This window comes from Cydia splendana, chromosome 10 (assembly GCF_910591565.1).
Source record: "Cydia splendana chromosome 10, ilCydSple1.2, whole genome shotgun sequence".
In the NCBI taxonomy this organism is placed as follows: domain Eukaryota; kingdom Metazoa; phylum Arthropoda; class Insecta; order Lepidoptera; family Tortricidae; genus Cydia; species Cydia splendana.
In genome coordinates this window covers 1996137-2013664 of record NC_085969.1, presented here as the reverse complement: position 1 = coordinate 2013664, position 17528 = coordinate 1996137, and the positions used below count along the sequence as shown (strand labels likewise).

Genomic DNA, 17528 nt, shown 5'->3' with positions numbered 1-17528 from the left:
TCACGCTAGATGGCGCACAACATGAAGCGGCGATGCCTACGTCGCGCTAACGAAGTTTTTATCGGATTTGTTAAGATTAGGAATTATTCTTAATAATAAAAATATATATGTGTGTAAGTTAAAATGGTAACTTTGACAAAATCTGACTGTACCCGATACATGTGTCAGTCCCACAATGATAGATATGATTCGTTTCGTTCGTTCCATTCGTACCAGCTTTCGTGAATCAACAGTGTACCATCAGCTGCAAAAGTACATGGCGACTTTATCGATGTATTAATTCATAATTTCTCCATGCAATTTCATAGCTCACTTGTACTTCTAACTAGTAAGGACGATTATGGACGTCGTTGGCGGTTAACGGGTTAAAACATTTCGAGAAATACTCCCATATTGTAGTCGATTTATAAAAGTATTTTTGTTCATAGGGGTGGATCAGGAGGGACCAGCACTCGGAACGGCGTGGAGTTGGCTGTGGCACCACATTTGCCGCTTTTACACACGGCGTTGCTGCAGCCGCCTGAACCTTATATGCATGTAAGTTATTAAGTGTTATGTGATTTAAAATATGTATTTAAATACTAGTTTTTTTTCTACAAACTCGTTTTTAGAATTTTTTTGGGTTTTACTTACTCGGAATCGCTTTGGTATGAACTGTTATTAGGTACTAATGCCGGATCCGAAAAGGGTGGGTTGTGTTATCGTAGCTTTCAAATAACATAACATGATTTATTTCGACGTAAACAATATATCAATATATGGAGGAGACAGTATGAGTTACATAAAAAATATAGATATATATATATATAGCTTTCAAATTAATCTTGGATTTCACGGGCCTATAAATCCCGGTCTTTTGATAGGCTTGCGTGGGGATATAGATCCAACACGTAGAGGCCCCTTGGAGAGCTTTAATGTCATGAAGTAATTATCCTTATTATTAAAGTATCCTGGCAGGGTCGCCATCAAATGGGTTGATAGTTGGAGGGTCGAATGGAGATTAAGTGAAACGAAACATTACCGAAGATGTGTTATATTCTTGGTATCCTAGTAAGGGGCTATTCATAAATTACGTCATTTCAAATTAGGGGGGGGGGGGGTCTAGACATCGGATGACGGTAGCATGATGTAGGAGGAAACGGGGTCATTCAAAGCATGATTTTTGGATGTCAAAAATCGTCAAAAATCGATGACGTAATTTATGGACAGCCCCTAAAGAGAGAGCAAGTAAATCTAAACATAACTTATTTATAGGCAATTATTGCTTGCATGCTATCTATACAATTACGTGCGTCGCATACTTATGTTGCAGACAGTAATATATAGTTACTATTAATATGTTAATTTAGGCATATAGTACGCCGATATGAGTGCGATTTTTAGAAAGTCTCGTCTCCGGAGATGGTTTTTAGTTACGTTTGCTGGAAATATTTCCGTTTTTTTTAATTATTTTGATTTCTATTTATTTGTAATGTTGAAAATTATACCTCGAAAATTTATCGTCATCGTCTCGGGCCTCGGAAAAAGGCGTCGCGTGAGAGCTGTTTCCTAAATACACGCGTCAACATTTAGTTACATCACAGTAGGCAATTCATTTTTAGGGCTCTGTACCCAAAGGGTAAAAACGAGACCCTATTACTAAGATTCCACTGCCCATCTGTCTGTCTGTTTGTCATCAGGCTGTATCTCATGAACCGTGATAGCTAGACAGTTGAAATTTTCACAGATGATGTATTTCTGTTGCCGCTACAACAACAAATACTAGAATACGGAACCCTCGGTGGGCGAGTCCGATTCGCATTTGTCCGGTTTTATTGGGTCTTAAATGGGCTTCCTAATTCCATATTAATTCAGGAGCCGTCATCATGGGAGGCGCCGACGGACGGCGGCGGGGGCTCGGTGGCGGGGGAGGGGGACGCCGTCACCACCGAGCTGCCCGCGCCCGAGCGCGGCGACCCGCCGCCGCCCGCCCAGGCACCTGCGCCGCACGAGGCATCGGTGACACCCGCAGAGGCAAACGACAAACCTGCCGAGCCAGCTGAGGGATCTACCGAGGCAGTGGCGGAGGCTAAAGAAACGTCAGCTACGGAAGTGCCGACGGAGGCGCCTAAACCCCCTCCCGCACCGCGAGTGGCGGTCGGCGCGGCGCGTCTACAGGTTAGATATACATGTACCCCCCCTAAGCGCCACTTGCACTATTCACTAACCAGGGTTAAACCTGGAGTTACCATGGTTACCGGTACAATTTGTCAATGGGTTAATTGTTTAACCGTTTAACCTCGGGTTAGGGGGATGGTGCAAGTGGCCCTAAGTCAGCAATTTTTTGAGCAAAAAATCCAACCCTCAGTGGGTTGGATTTTTTTTTGGTTAAGAAGGTTAGAAGGTGAGTGATTCTAACTGACAAATCACAACAAACTTTAGAAATCTCAAAAAGCCACAACTGTTGTTTTCAGAGTTCTGTTGAATGTTATATTTTTGAACAAAACTAAGACGGGGACCCGTCCTCCCCCTTCCCAGAAAAAAACCTTTTCACATCACCTATTCGAAAAAGTGCTTTTTCTTCCCAGCTAGGAGGGATCAAAGTAGCACTTTTATTCCCTGCTAGGAGGGATCAAAGTTGTACTTTTCTGTTCTAGGACACGATTTTTTCTTTCTTGCATACTATTTTTTTTTGGTCAAATAGTACATATTTTGGAACATAACAATTTCCTCATAGTTGATGTGAAAAGCAGTATGTGTCACACGGTATCAAAATTATTTCGTCTTGGGCGTTAACATTTGAATACCTCATTACACTCAGGAATCTACTTTTTATTGTAGAATCCATCGCTTCATTCAGGATTCAACGTACGCCCTTGACGGAAATATATAATTTTGATCCCTTGTAACAAACAACTATTAAATGGCTGAGTCGTTTATTGAATAGCCCAAACGATTTATCGATATCATCGATAAACAGTGGTGTTCTCTCCCTAAGACGTGTCAAAAGCCGCAAAGTAATTCAGAGATGACTGATGAATTCATCAGTCATCTCTGAATTGCCCAAATCTGTTTCAGGTTGCAGCATTGCTGGCGGCATTATGTGGCTCGGAGGTGGATGAAGTGGCTTCTACTATGCTTACACTAGGTAATTAAACTTTTTCTTAAACGTTGTTTTAAATGGTATTTACTAAGAAAGCCATTCAAATTATTTATTTACCCTGGTTTTCATAACTGAGTAAGCTTTATTTATTGTAGGAGTGGATTGATATGTAAAGATAGTCCCTATATAAATAAGTATTTACAATCAAATCTACCAACAAAAAACTTGCAAACCACTATTGGCAGGTACCCCGGGCGTTCTCATCGACATGTTCTTCGCGCACCCGCACAACAACTTCCTCCACGCGCAAGTCATGGTCATGGTCAGAAACGCGCTCACCAACCGCGCTTACAGGACGCAGTACGCCCGACACGTAAGTAATTATATAAATAGAAATAGAATATAAATAGAAAATATTTATTTGGCGTAAGAACATACATTAGGTACAGCAAATTAAATAAAGAAACGTACACCAAATAGGATGCCGCTCAGCATAAGCAGTGTCAGGCGTGGCTCACTCCGCGATTTCGTCGCTTTCCGCGTCGCGTTCGCGTCGCTAAAATTACATCCGTTCCACACCAATTTGGCGCTGTCGCCACCTAGCGGCCATATCTGTCCTGATCGTAACAGACGCGTTTTGTTAGACAGTGAGTCTTCTGTACCTAGTACTTTTATTTATTCTGTGCAGTTAGAAATGGAATGTCACCATAAGCAGTGTCCGCAAGACACGGCGCTGGTTTTCAGTGAGGCCCAATTACAATGTACACTCTGTTTTAATCTAATTTGAACCTTTCAAAAACTAAATGTGACGTTTTCAATCAAAAGGTACCACATTGTCTGTTGTCGATAAGGTTGATTTCAAATTGAAGCTATATGGAAATAGCACCTTATGGAAAATAATTATGCAGTACATGACTACATCTGTGAACTATTGTTACAGATATTGGACGAGTGCGACTTATTCAACAGACTAATGGATATTTATGAAGAAAATGAAACGAATAGGTAACTTATCTACAATTTGTTTAAACTTTGTATACCTTATATTATAAGGCATTCGAGATGGTAATACAATATATATATACCAAAATGTGTATCACCGCAGTTAATTTTTGTGGAGAAACATTGTACAACACAGAACACAGTAACATTAAGTAACTTTTACGACTTATTGAATAATATATTCGTGCAGAGGTACGGCGAGCAGTCCCCGAGCCGGCTACATGGGCCACGTGGTGCGGTTACTGCGGACGATCGCTCCCACGCTAGAAGAACGGACTCCGGCCGCGGAACGATGGGCGTCGTCTTCCATAGAATCGCTTATTAAACAACTTGATACGCCACTGGTACGTATACAATTATGACATACATTTATGATTCATGTTGCTTAGGGGTCATCCATTAATTACATTACACCAATTTATAGGTTTTCTGACCCCTCCCCCCGCATTGTCACACAGGGTCACATTTGTCAAACCCCTCCACCCCTGGTGTGACGTCACATTTTTTTAACGAAATTGGCAAATCGAATTAAGTAGATTGTACCTATTATTAATATTTTATCAAAATATTTTTGAAAAAAGAAATATCCCATAACCCAAAACTGATTAAGAAAGCAAATTAAACGAATAAAAATGATTATCGTTCCAAAAATTTGTTATTTAACTGTACAACGAATTAAATAATTTAAATAAGTTAAAGTGACGTCACAAAGTTTGTGACTCCCCCTCCCCCCTGTCACAACATGTCACATTTTCTTGACCCCCTCCCCCCCTAAACGTGTGATGTAATTAATGCTGTCAAATAATAAAACGTTAATTTGTCCTTCGATACATTAGGAATATACACAAGTATGAAAAGTAGACTAATTAAAAGTGGAAAAAAAGCACTGTCTTGGGTGGGACTTGAACCTGCGACCACCGGATCACTAGCCAAGTGCTCTACCATCTGAGCTACCAAGACCTTACTCAATAGAGCGAATATTTCCACCATATATGAGCCTTAACCCCGTAAGACCCAGCATAAAAAGTTTTCAAATTTTTTAATTGAACCTTATTCTATAAGTAAATAGGAACGAATTTCGTTTGTTTTAAAAAGCAACGAAGCAAAAGAAATGCTACTTTATGTGGGTCATGAAAGGTTCAAATTAAATTGCACGATTATTTACATTGTAATGTACAATTAGTCTCAGGAGGTTAAATTAGTTTCGAAAGTTAAACACTTACACGAAATATATTTTTTCCTTTTCAGGGCGGCTACTACCCCTCTGAAAACACGTATGAAGTCGAGGTAAGTTTTAAATTATGGTATGGTATTCCACCTGTACAATTTCTTGTTTACAATGTGTATTTGCGTCTCACGTTTTGCTTAATGAGAGAGTGAGACGCAATGACATTGGACCAAGAAATTCGACAGGTGGAATAGAAGGGAATAGAATGGAAGTTTTTTTTTAGAGAATACCATCCCAAGTGCCACTTGCACTATCCCACTAACCCGAGGTTTACCGGATAAACCGTTAACCTAGTGTCAAATTGTAGTGGTAACCATGGTAACTCCAAGTTTAACCGGTTAACCCCGGGTTAATGAATGGTGCAAGTAGCCCTAACTGACTTAAGAAACGAACTGTGTCTATTATTATACCTCCCGTTATCCCGCCATTTTGCCGCGGCTCATGGGAGGGTAGGGTCCGCTTGACAACGAATCCCAAGAATTGACGTAGGCACTAGTTTTTACGAAAGCGACTGCCATCTGACCTTCCAACCCAGAGAGGAAACTAGGCATTAGGATTGACTGACTTAAGAAACGGATTATGCATAATTATTTATATTATACATGGACTACTTGATGGAAGTTTATATATAAGAGTCGATCAACTATTTCTTGTTCTTGTCTTGTGTAGTAGCATAGTTTCTTAGAAGAGCTGCTGAACCATGATCTAAAAACGTGCTTAGTAGATGTCCCATTATGGAAAGGCCTTATAACTACCAAAAAATTCAAGTTTGGTTCATTTAAATACGCAATAACTAGTATTTTAAGAGTGACCCAGGAGACCGTAACTATGGCATCTAGTGACAAGGAAAAGTTGATTCACCCATAAGGTTTTGTTTCAGCCGGAAGGCATGGTCGAGGTGGAGACTCGTCTCTACAACCTTTCAAATGTGAGTAATACTAATGTAAGTAAAATAAGGCGGATATAACGAATAAATAATTGTGGTTAATATAAAAAATATAATATTAAAGTTAACGATTCATATACGCCTGGTAACTCAATTTCTTACGTCTATCTTTATATATACTTGGTCAAGCAAATCTTGTCAGTAGCAAAAGGCGGCTTTGAAGAATCGCGGGTTAGCAACACTGTTTTCGAATAACTCCAAAATCGGGTGTCATCTGTGTTTTATCTGTGGAATGTGGATCGTGAATGACAGCCATCTTGTTTGTTTACATTCTGAATCGTTGCTATTTCAAGTGAAATTTCTGCTGTCACCATTAAATACCAATATATTAAATAAGATTGTGCATGAACTTAAGCAAAGTCAAGGTGCCTACAATGTACAATCATGCTCGTTGATCGTAAATATTTGTAAAATTTGAGGTTATGATAATTACATGTTTTGGTTCGAAGTACATTGCTGCTTTATTTAGCGCAATACTGCTCTTTGAGTGTTGCCCTACTTCACTTTGCTGTACATTGCTACTGACATACTTTGCTTGACAGACTATATCTACTTTTTCTCTTCCTATAGCTAGAAGCTAGAAGGGTTGCTGGCCTTATTAAAACTATATTTTCTGGCATAAAACCTATTCTTGGCTATTTATTCTCAAGAAGCTTATACTCAAACACACCCGCTTTGTCAGTAGAAAAAGGCGCGAAATTCAAACTTACAATCGGAAGACAACTCTTCGCTCCTACATTTTTTTTATTTGCCGTCTTTTCCTACTGGCAAAGTCGTTGTGCTAAAGATTGCACGTAGAATTACAATCTGAGTGCCTATCGCGAACCACGTTCGACGCGTTGCCTCTCTGTCGCACTTGTGGATTCGTACGTAAGTGTGACAGGGAGGCAACACGTCGAACGTCGCCCGCGCATCGCGGTAGGCCCTCTGAGGCGTGGTTTATCCCTTTCCCCTACGTCCTTTTTGAACGATTGAATAAATTACATGGGACTTTCACCTATTATAACACTTTAAACTCTCGCGTTTTGTACACATATTTAATTACACAAACGGGTCTACCGCGATATAATTTCATTGTTTTTGTGAGGGGGCAGGTAGAGAAGCCTCACGGGGATGATGGGAATGAAAAGGCAGGATCCAGAGCGATGAGGGGTATTTATTATTTAAATAAAAAGGCACCTGTAACAATACAGGTTACGTGTTAACAGATAGGTATGTAAAAAACACTTTCGTAATTCAGAAGGTTAGAAATCAAATAACTTACAATATGTGCCTTGGTGATGATGTAGATATATATCTGGAAGGTGTGCAGGGCCACAAAACGAGCACTAAACTGAACTGCACGCACTTATGAATTATTACGTTTACTAATAAAAATCACACTTAAACGGTCGTGTTTAGAAACTTGGGAAGTACAGTCTGTTAGATTAAATGATGTTTATCGATCAGCGTATGTGATCGAACTGAAAATAAAAATCATTGAATGGAATTTGGAATAGGATATGAATTTCAAAAGGGAATTTAGAATTTGTATGGTGCCAGAAATAGTATGAAGGTCGATAGTGTAACGCTTCGTTACACGCACCGTTACAGTTTTTACCTTTAATTCCGACGTTTCAGCTGAGTTGCACCAGCTGTGGTTACGGAAAGACTGACGTCCCAACAAATGTCAACAGAGATATTAATAAAACACCACTAAACTACCCGAAATTAGTTTATAAAAATGTTCGGGGTAGACAGAGAAATTGCAGCTAAAGTTTAATGTTTATTGTCCACGGCACGACACGCAACACTCACAGTATCCGTACACTGGTCCGAAGATATATCCGCTGGTTTCAACATTTGACCTATTACTTATTAGAAAAAGACAGTACAGATGTAGTGCACAATTGCTTTCCATCGTATTTTCTCGGAAACGTTTGTATTTGTCATGCTACTTCAGTCAACCGCAGTACTTTTTGTACCGAGGCTGACTGAAATAGCAAGACACGTTCGTACGTTTCCGTGAATATACAATGGAAAATAATGATGCACTACATCCGTGACTTCCGTGCGGTAATTCAATGCTTGTTCCTTGCCTCAAAGTCTTGTTTCACGTGCAGCTTTCTTATTTTTATAACTTCTTAATAGGGTCATTGCGTCAGTTTACCGTCCAGTTTCCGTCCACTTGGCGTAGTTGTTACAGAATTGCGTATAATTTGAATATATGCCTGTATATTCAAATGATACGCAATTCTTTGTAGCAACTACGCCAAGTGGACGGAAACAGACACTGGACGGTAAACTGACGCAATGACCCTATTCTCCTATTAAACATGAAATTTATTCTTCTCTATTTCCCTTCAGTACAGCGACTTCGCGACCGATGAAGATTTGAGCGAGGTACGTGTGTGGGCAATTGGGCATAGTGTTATTGGTCTATGGCAAAGCGAATTTGAAATAGAGAGTTACTGTCATGGTAAATTATGTAGCTACAGTACATTTACTGCCATCTTTCGACAGAAGATTAAAACTGTTCGAACGCCATTTGACTTTGATCCTTATTCTTTCACTGATATGTGTTAACTTATTAAATATTAATATTAACGCCATCTACCCAAGAATAGGCTGAAGGTTATGGCGCCATCGCTCGAAAATATTGGACCATACCTTTGGCCTAGTGTCGAGTAGATGGCGTTAATATTTAACAAGTTAACACATATCAGTGAAAGAATAAGGATCAAAGTCAAATGGCGTTCTAACAGTTTTAATCTTCTGTCGAAAGATGGCAGTAAATTTACAGGAGCTACATAATTTACTTTGACAATCCGCCTCTCTACACTCTATTCTCTCTGTCTAAGGTGTGGGTAAAATGTGAAGAGATTCTACTGTTTTATTTTGATCGAGTGTGTTTTAAATTGATTTTTTTTCAGGTTGCGTCGTCGGCCAACATGAATAAGTTTTTGGAGCTGTCCAACCAGCGCATGTGCGAGTAAGTATGACAGTTTCTTAGTTATTTTGTTACACACATATTTTTATGTTCTACTCTTTATTCATTTGATATCTTGGGTTAGGTTATTTATAATATGAATATAAAAGTAGAATATAAAAACACAATAAAAAATACATATAAGTAAACACATTATAAAAAACCTAACCTATAGTTCGTTTTTTTTAGCATTAGAAAGAACTTGAAAGAAGGTAAGCGATCTTGACATGTCTTTTAATTGAAAAAAAAACGCGTTTTAAAAATCAGTAACTATTACTTATGAAAGCAGAAGAATATAAATGATCGTATTAGATTCATAATTGTTACATATATGCCGTAACTTATTTTTAAAATGTGTTTTTCAATTAAAAGACACATCAAGATTGTTTACCTTATTTCTAATGCTAAAAAAAACGAACTATAGGGTGCCGCCAGCAGCGGGGCAGGGCCCAAGCTGCCGGTGGTCAGGGCCGCAGAGAGAGGAACCGGCGGACTATCCGCGCCGTGTCCAAGATCACCGCCTTCTGCATCTGACCCTTGATCCAACCACCTAGCGAGAGTCTCTCAAGATGTTGGTCGAGACTCTTCACTATTAGACCGTTCGCTGAAACAACTATCGGGACAATGACAATGTTCTATATTATTATGTTGGTTTATTAGTTTTATTTAAAATGTGACATACAATTTTGAATTGACCCACCCACAACACCTCAATATAATTCGCGCCTTTTTCTACTGAAAACATGGGTTTGCCAGAGTATATTTGTAAAATCGGTGAAGTCCTAATTAACCTAACTTTATATTCTGCAGCCAGTCTGACATGTGGGACGACGCGCCTGATGGCGAAGCGGAGGAAAGAGACAGAGATAGGGAAAACGACGCGGGGGAAAAGGACGACGACGACGGCGAGGCGAGAGCCACCGTGCACGACGTCCTTGCTCCTGTTAGCCGTAAGTATACAGTGCGGGAGGGAAAGGGACAGAGATAGGGAGGACGACGCGGGTGAAAAAGACGACGAGTGTTAGCCGTAAGTAACTAACTAGAACAGACATATTCTTATATTATAGATAGGCTCTATAGTCTTTTTCAAAGTCGAATGGTAGGCTGACACATATCTAAAAGTTATAATAGGGTTGTGACAATGCAAATTAGAAACGATTCTATTGGTGATGATGATGATTTACATTTATAAGTAAACATACCTTCACAATAGGGTATTATACTGTATTTAAAATAAATTATTTTACACGATGCATGAAATAAAGCACCAGAAGATTAATAGAGAAAGGTAGCAGTTATTTTTAGACACAATTTCTATTTTAAAACCCGTATGAAACTATAAAGAGTAGGTAATTTGATTGGCTACAGTTTGAAAAGGAAACTGATTTGATTAGTAGTAAAGTAAACGATTTGACACAAGTTGAGTTCCGTTTTACATAATGTAACTCAAAGATAATAAAATAGTCTTCTTATTTTTATAAGTTTAATAACATAATAAATTAATAATATATACTTTGGTGATTTGTGTCTATTATAATATTCAATTTCTCTTCCAGCATGGGAAAGCTCGTTCGAGGAATCCAACATGGCGGGCGAAGGCTGGGCGCAGTTCTCAGCCGACGCGTTCGGCGCCCCGATCGACCCGTTCGCTAATAGCGACGCGTTCGCCAAATCCGACGCGTTCGCTAACGACGCGTTCGCTAAGTCTGACGCGTTCGCTAATGACGCGTTCGAGAAAGCCGCGTCACGAGTTTCGTTTGATGCGTTTAAGAAGGAATTCGATTCCTGGCGCTATCAAGATAAGGGGGATGGTAATTTAGTTTTTTTTTAATTTAATACATGCTGTAGTGAATGTTAGGCGTGGTAGTGTACTGTATGTTTAGCCAATTTTCAGCTAATATTATAACCGGATTAACCGGAACTCTATTTTCAACTCCTTCTGCTTTTAATATTACATAGTTGTAAATTGTCGTTCAATACAATTTTCGTGAGTCGCGATACTATAGTTCGTTTTTTTTAGCATTAGAAAGAACTTGAAGAAGGTAAGCGATCTTGACATGTCTTTTAATTGAAAAACGCTTTTTAAAAATCAGTAACTATTACTCATGAAAGCAGAAGAATATAAATGATCGTATTAGATTCATAATTGTTACATATTTGTCGTAACTTATTTTTAAAACGTGTTTTTCAATTAAAAGACACATCAAGATTGTTTACCTTATTTCTAATGCTAAAAAAACGAACTATAGAGAATTCTAGTATCAAGTAGCGGTACTGATTATTCCGCTACTCGATGCTAGATGTCGACTGCGAAAATAGTAGTCGTTTTGATATCAAAACTGATGTATGAAGTGAGCACTCTATTCCTACTATATTTCTCTATGGTTTAGTTTAGCGTTTAGCAAAAACTTATTATACAGTACATATGGTCCTATTTTCCCGCACTAGTGCGTAAAATAGTAAAAACGTTGTACGATACACGTGCGAATAGGTAATTCGCAACTCGTGTCGATTTAAAACACACCCTTCGGTCGTGTTTTAATTTATCGCCACTCGTTTCGAATTTCCTCTTTTCCGCACTTGTATCGTAAATAACTATTTCATGATTTCTTCCTCATATTTTGGCGCAGCTGTCGTATTTACTCTCGGTGCATGCGCCACATTTATTACTGCATTTTGGAAGTTTCTGGGAATTCATTTAATCATAGTTCAAGCAATTTTGCAGCTCGCCGTACAATAGATAGCAAGTTTATTCGAAACATTTGCAAAATAATGCACGATCTCATTTACGATCAGTACGCGTGTAAATTAATATTTAGAGTCTGTGCGGAAAGAGAAGAGTCGCGAATGTATGGGGCCCAATACATTCCACGACTCTTCTCTTTCCGAACAGACTCTATCAATACATATTATTAAATAAAGTCCCCCCGCGGCGTCTGTCTGTATGTTCTCGATAAGCTCAAAAACTGCTGAACGGATCATGCGATTTTCACCAATCAATAGAGTGATTCTTGAGGAAGATTTAGGTGTATAAGTTGTTAAGGTTTGGTGTAAATTGGCTGAACTAATCGCTAGTTTATAATACTTACAACAGTTAAGCCTGGGCTGGGCCTGCTGTTATAGCATGGTATAATAATATACTCCGCCTGGTACTCCATTCCCGTCTTTTCTAGGTCACCTAACTGACACGGGCCTACGTCATCATGCGACAGCGCTATATGATAATATGCGATAGCGCTATATATAGCGGCCATGTTGTTGTGACGTAGGCCCGTGTCACTCTGGGAATGGAAGACCATGTTTTATTAGACTATGCTGTTATAGTATAAAATGGTATAGAATATAACCTGTACTCTGTATCTTTAGATATTTAAGGTCTCTGCCCACTACACCGTATCATACCATGACCGTGCTATGAACGTGTCAGGCAAAAAAATATTTTTTGTATTAAAAAGTATGAGACTGCCCACTAGCCCGTTCCGTCACCGACCATACCCGTCGCGTGACATGCACGGACCGTCAAAAATAGTCGGCGAGGATATTTTGCCGGTGCCGAAACGCTCCGTGCATGGCACGCAACGTTGCCAGAACGGTGCAACGGGTTATAACCGCGTATGGTGACCGTTCTAAGCCCGTTATAAACGCGTTGCTATTTTTCTTGCTCGCTCTTACCAGTCTGATAAATTATTCGCTCGCTCTTTCTGACGAGTCTTGCTCTCGCGGGTACTAAGGGGATGAAATGCGGATGCTACGGGGATTATAGGCGGATGCTATGGGGATGATACGCGGTTATGACGGGCACTAAACCCGTTATGCACGGATATGCAACGATGTGGGCACGTTCTACTAGGCATAGTAGTCCGTGTCGCGTTACATTCCGTGCCCGATACGTTCATAGTACGGTCATGGTATGATACGGTGTAGTGGGCAGAGACCTTTAAATAAAAGTAAACAAAATTTACCCTCAAATGGCTCCTTAAGCCAGTTGAGGGTACATGAAAACATTACATGTTCGAATAATGTAGGTTAAAGTCAGGTCGTTCAGTGACTGATCCAGGCGGTTTGTATTTGGTTGGTTAACCAATAAATGTTATCGAAAATGTACAAATTGTTTGTTTACTTTTATTTAAATACCTAAAGATACAGATACTATAATGATCTTTGTAAACTTTTCATAATGAGGTGTCTTTGTAGTGTGTGATATGACTATGTCAATAAATTCCAGATGTAAACGGAACTAGCGGTGTAGAACAATCCCTCCACGGCCTGCGGCTCGATGCTATGGATAAACCACTAGATGAATTAAGCAGCTCTCTGGCCGACAACCTCCGTACTGCTATGAGCTCTATGACGCCCGAGGTAAGATCTAGTTAGATTGAAAAATGCCGTTTTCAAGATTTGTATTAGCGCTGAAATTCTTGAAGTTACAGGGAAATTATTCTAACATCACATATTTGACACATGACAGAACCCATATTATGTAAATGTGTATGATCCATTCACATAATTAAAAACAAAACCACGCAATTATAATATGTCTTTCGTTACCACTTAAACTACTCTCACTTTTTGAATATAATTATGCTTGTAGTTATTTTTTTCTCATCGTATATCTGAAGTATTTAACAATAATAAATCACTGCACAAACGTTTACGTCCTAAGGGTCTTTTTTTTAAACCAGCGTTGTGGCCAAATATTTTTTTTCGATTCGGGTAACGTTCATAAGTTAAAGATAATCGATAAAATCGATATATTTATAACCTACAGAAAATACAAAAATAAGGTATTCGATTTCACAAATCGTAACTGTAATCGTTCCGATTGCTGGATTTGACATATTATGTTGTCTTAGCCACATCACTTAAAACTTCAAATACTATGTGTCAAATATGTGATGTTAGAATCACTGAAATATGAAACCTATGGAAGTGAAACGTCAACGAAAAATGCGTGCCAGTGTGACGTCATCCGGGAACAAAACATGGCGGTTTTAGTGCTGCCCAGAAGATTTTTACTGCTACTAGGTTTTATCGATACATCGATAACTTTTTAACGTGTTCGGCTCATTTGTATTTAAAATACTAAGTATGTATTATTTGTGGAGTTTATGTTTTAATAGCAAGTAAGTAAATAAATAAAAATTCTTTATTAGTATATTGTTATGTGAAAAGATACTTTGATTGAGTAAGATGTGTGGAGTCTAGGACAATTTCGTGCTTCAAATTTGACAGGTAAACCAGATGACGCTGTACTATTCAATACATATTGCGATTTTTGCGGTAACTCTGATTTTCAAAAGTTGACGTTTGACAACTTAATGACCGCAAAACACATGGCGCAGTACAGCGCCATCTGTTTTGAATGTCAGAATAAGTGTACGTGTTTTTCTTGGACTTTACCTCTCTATTACAATCAATTTCGTTGTGTTGTTAACCCTAAAGTCTGTAACACACTACCGCACTGCACCTCGACCTTGGTGCGCCATATCTATAAGTGAGAGCGATACAAAATTCAAGCTTATTAAGCGACGGGTGAAAAAAAACAAAACACCTTCAGAACATTTTTTTTATTACAAAAATAAGGAATGACTTCCGCTCTTCAACTTCTTCAACATTTATTCAGCAAATAGGCCACAAGGGCATTTTTATACGTCAACATTGAATTTACATACAAGCAAAAATAATAACAATACATTAACCATTTTATAAATTACAACTATATGTATATGGTCTCTTAATGTCGAATAACTATAAAACTATAAAAAAACTATAATAATAATATAAAAAAGCCCGCAGGGCAGCTTGTGGAGTAACGACCCCACGGACCCGAGTTACCCGAGTGCTCCCGAGAGTCGGTCAGGGTCTCCATCTCCAGCCAGTCTTTCTTTTTATGTTCATTTCTTGGTAACCTATAAAAAATGATTTAATTATTAAATTAAGATAATTTAGTTGGTTTGAAGCGGGGTAGCATAATAAAATAAGAAAATATAAATAGGCAATCATAATATATCGATATCAAAGTCGATAAATAAAGTACAACCCTAGCTGAAATGTTTACATTATTTAAGCGTAAAAATATAGTTAAATAAATCCAATCACTTCATGATCTATAACTGCACAGAAGAACCTTGCTATTTATAATGTGAAACATCCTTAAATTTCCCAGGAACATTAACAATAACCAATATTTTTCATGTAAATTATAGCGTACCTGTGTATGGTTAAAGATGGCTGATTTGGTGGTTTTCTTATGCCGCACCCTAATACACTACACACTGGCATATTCGCGACGTAATTATTCACATTTGGCTTCAATTATTTTCAATCACAAGCAAAATATTGAAAGATAATTAATAATTTTAATTTTCACCACGACTTTTTGACAGGACAAGTACCGGCTGAACTGACAGACAATGACATTTGGGTGACTAAACATGGCGGATTTTCGGCCGCATTAGGTATTTACGTATTTTCATGGAACACTTTATGTACGTACTGAAATACTGTCATCTTTTTTTGCTAAGGGTTACAGTGCTGAGTAAAAACGAGATAGATATATATTTATGTGTGTACCGTCAAAATGGGTGCTATTTCTATAAGCAATTGTACGTATAGAACAATATGTCTTGTCCCTATTATATAGGTCTATGGTTAGAATAATTTCACTGAAAGACAAAGGCGAATAAACGGAAATGCTTGCAGGTAGGATTCTAAATTTAAAATGACTGCCTACATTTATTTATTTATTTATTTGATCAGGACGGATATGTTATAGACGTAGTTGGACAAAATGGATCAATCCTCAAAGATCTTACTAAATGACTAGGTCGATTAGTGTAAGTAATTGTTATTCGAAATGATTATTTATTTATTAGGTATGTAGGCATTCGGGCCGCCGATGACGAAAAATACGCGAAAAGTTTAATATGTACAGTTTATTTTTACACAGTATTTAAACAACACATAAAGTACACAGAATATATACAACTAGAGGCAATTTATACATTTAAAATACAAACTATGTGCAAAACACAAAACATTCGTTGCTACCATTCGCATAGAAAAACTCACAGTGAAAAATATTTACAAAAACAAAAGATGCGCGCTGGCCGCGGCATCCTTACCGGCCAGCACGCGCGCAGCACGGAGGTTGGTAGGTCCGTCGCCTACAAGGTATATTTGATTATTGATGAGGAAATGGATATTCCGATGTAATACTATCTACTTCTTTTGTTACTTATGCTTTTTTTTGACATTTAGATTTTATTCTAGAAATTCTAGACTAGTATTTTTTTATACAATCTTTTTAATGTTTGACGATCCTTTTGTGAAATTCTTAGTGTTAAATTTGATATGTATAATAATCCAATTTTATTATGGAATAATATTAACATCAATAAATTGCTCTGATAATTAGATTAAGATCATAGATTACGATTCATAAGAGCTTGTTACTAGGCCTACATGAATAAAGTATATTTTGATTTGATTTGATTTGATTTGATTTAAGAGTTTCCTTTATTTTTTTTTCTTTTTTAGGTAATAGCAAACATCGTGAACGCAAACATGACGCCCGCGCTCGACGTTCCGCTCGACGTACCCAACGCGTCCAACCCCACAGATGCGTCCAACGCGTCCAACACCACGGAAACGTCCAGCACGTCCAGCAAGCCCAACACCGCCAACGAACCATCCAACACACCAAGTGAAAGTGAAAAAGTCAGTGATAATGATTCTAAAGATCAAAATCAGGTTCAAGACCCCTCCGAGAGCTGATCCTCTCGTGGTGCGTAGTTTTCAGTGGCGGAGCGTCCGTAGCTCGACTCCCGCCACGGAGGGAGTTGGGTGCCATCCTGCAGGTATTGAAGCCAGATTATCGGCTTGGCGCGTCGCCACTGGTGGGTCGCGGGCCCTCGGTCGGCAATACGTAGTGAAAATGGAACATAGAAAAATGCATGTAAGATGGATTTTTCATTAGGTTTTAACCACTTCGAGTCTCAGGGTTCTAAATTTGCCAGCCAAAAAGCGTCTTTGTGGTTTGAAATTTAGAATTTAATTTTGCTCGAGGGGTTAAACACCAAATTGGTATCTTGTGTCTATTTTCACTTCGAGCGCCATAGACCCTCGGCCGGCAAAGATGCAATACTTAATCACTTGTAACTTTGAGCCATAAATGTATGAATCGTTTGGTCCTAGGCATGGTATCCTTGCATGCTTTACGTGCGCATTACATCTGAATAAGGCAATCATTAGTAATTCTTATTGCAATGTGATAAGGTCTTCTAATAGGCCCTCTTTTTAA

The 17528-nt window shown here is 38.5% G+C and overlaps 1 protein-coding gene across 1 annotated transcript in view; it reads left to right on the top strand.

Annotated features, from left to right (window-relative positions):
- Positions 1 to 17528, top strand: part of LOC134794493 (serine/threonine-protein phosphatase 6 regulatory subunit 3-A) — a 36667-nt gene extending 19139 nt beyond the window's left edge. Inside the window, 14 exon segments of the mRNA XM_063766305.1 lie at positions 429 to 537; positions 1855 to 2157; positions 3058 to 3127; positions 3328 to 3455; positions 4023 to 4087; positions 4275 to 4428; positions 5333 to 5371; positions 6193 to 6255; positions 8605 to 8640; positions 9171 to 9229; positions 10037 to 10176; positions 10783 to 11037; positions 13446 to 13585; positions 16766 to 17528. Coding sequence (XP_063622375.1) covers positions 429 to 537; positions 1855 to 2157; positions 3058 to 3127; positions 3328 to 3455; positions 4023 to 4087; positions 4275 to 4428; positions 5333 to 5371; positions 6193 to 6255; positions 8605 to 8640; positions 9171 to 9229; positions 10037 to 10176; positions 10783 to 11037; positions 13446 to 13585; positions 16766 to 17002 — 1798 coding nt within the window. The 3' untranslated portion in view covers positions 17003 to 17528.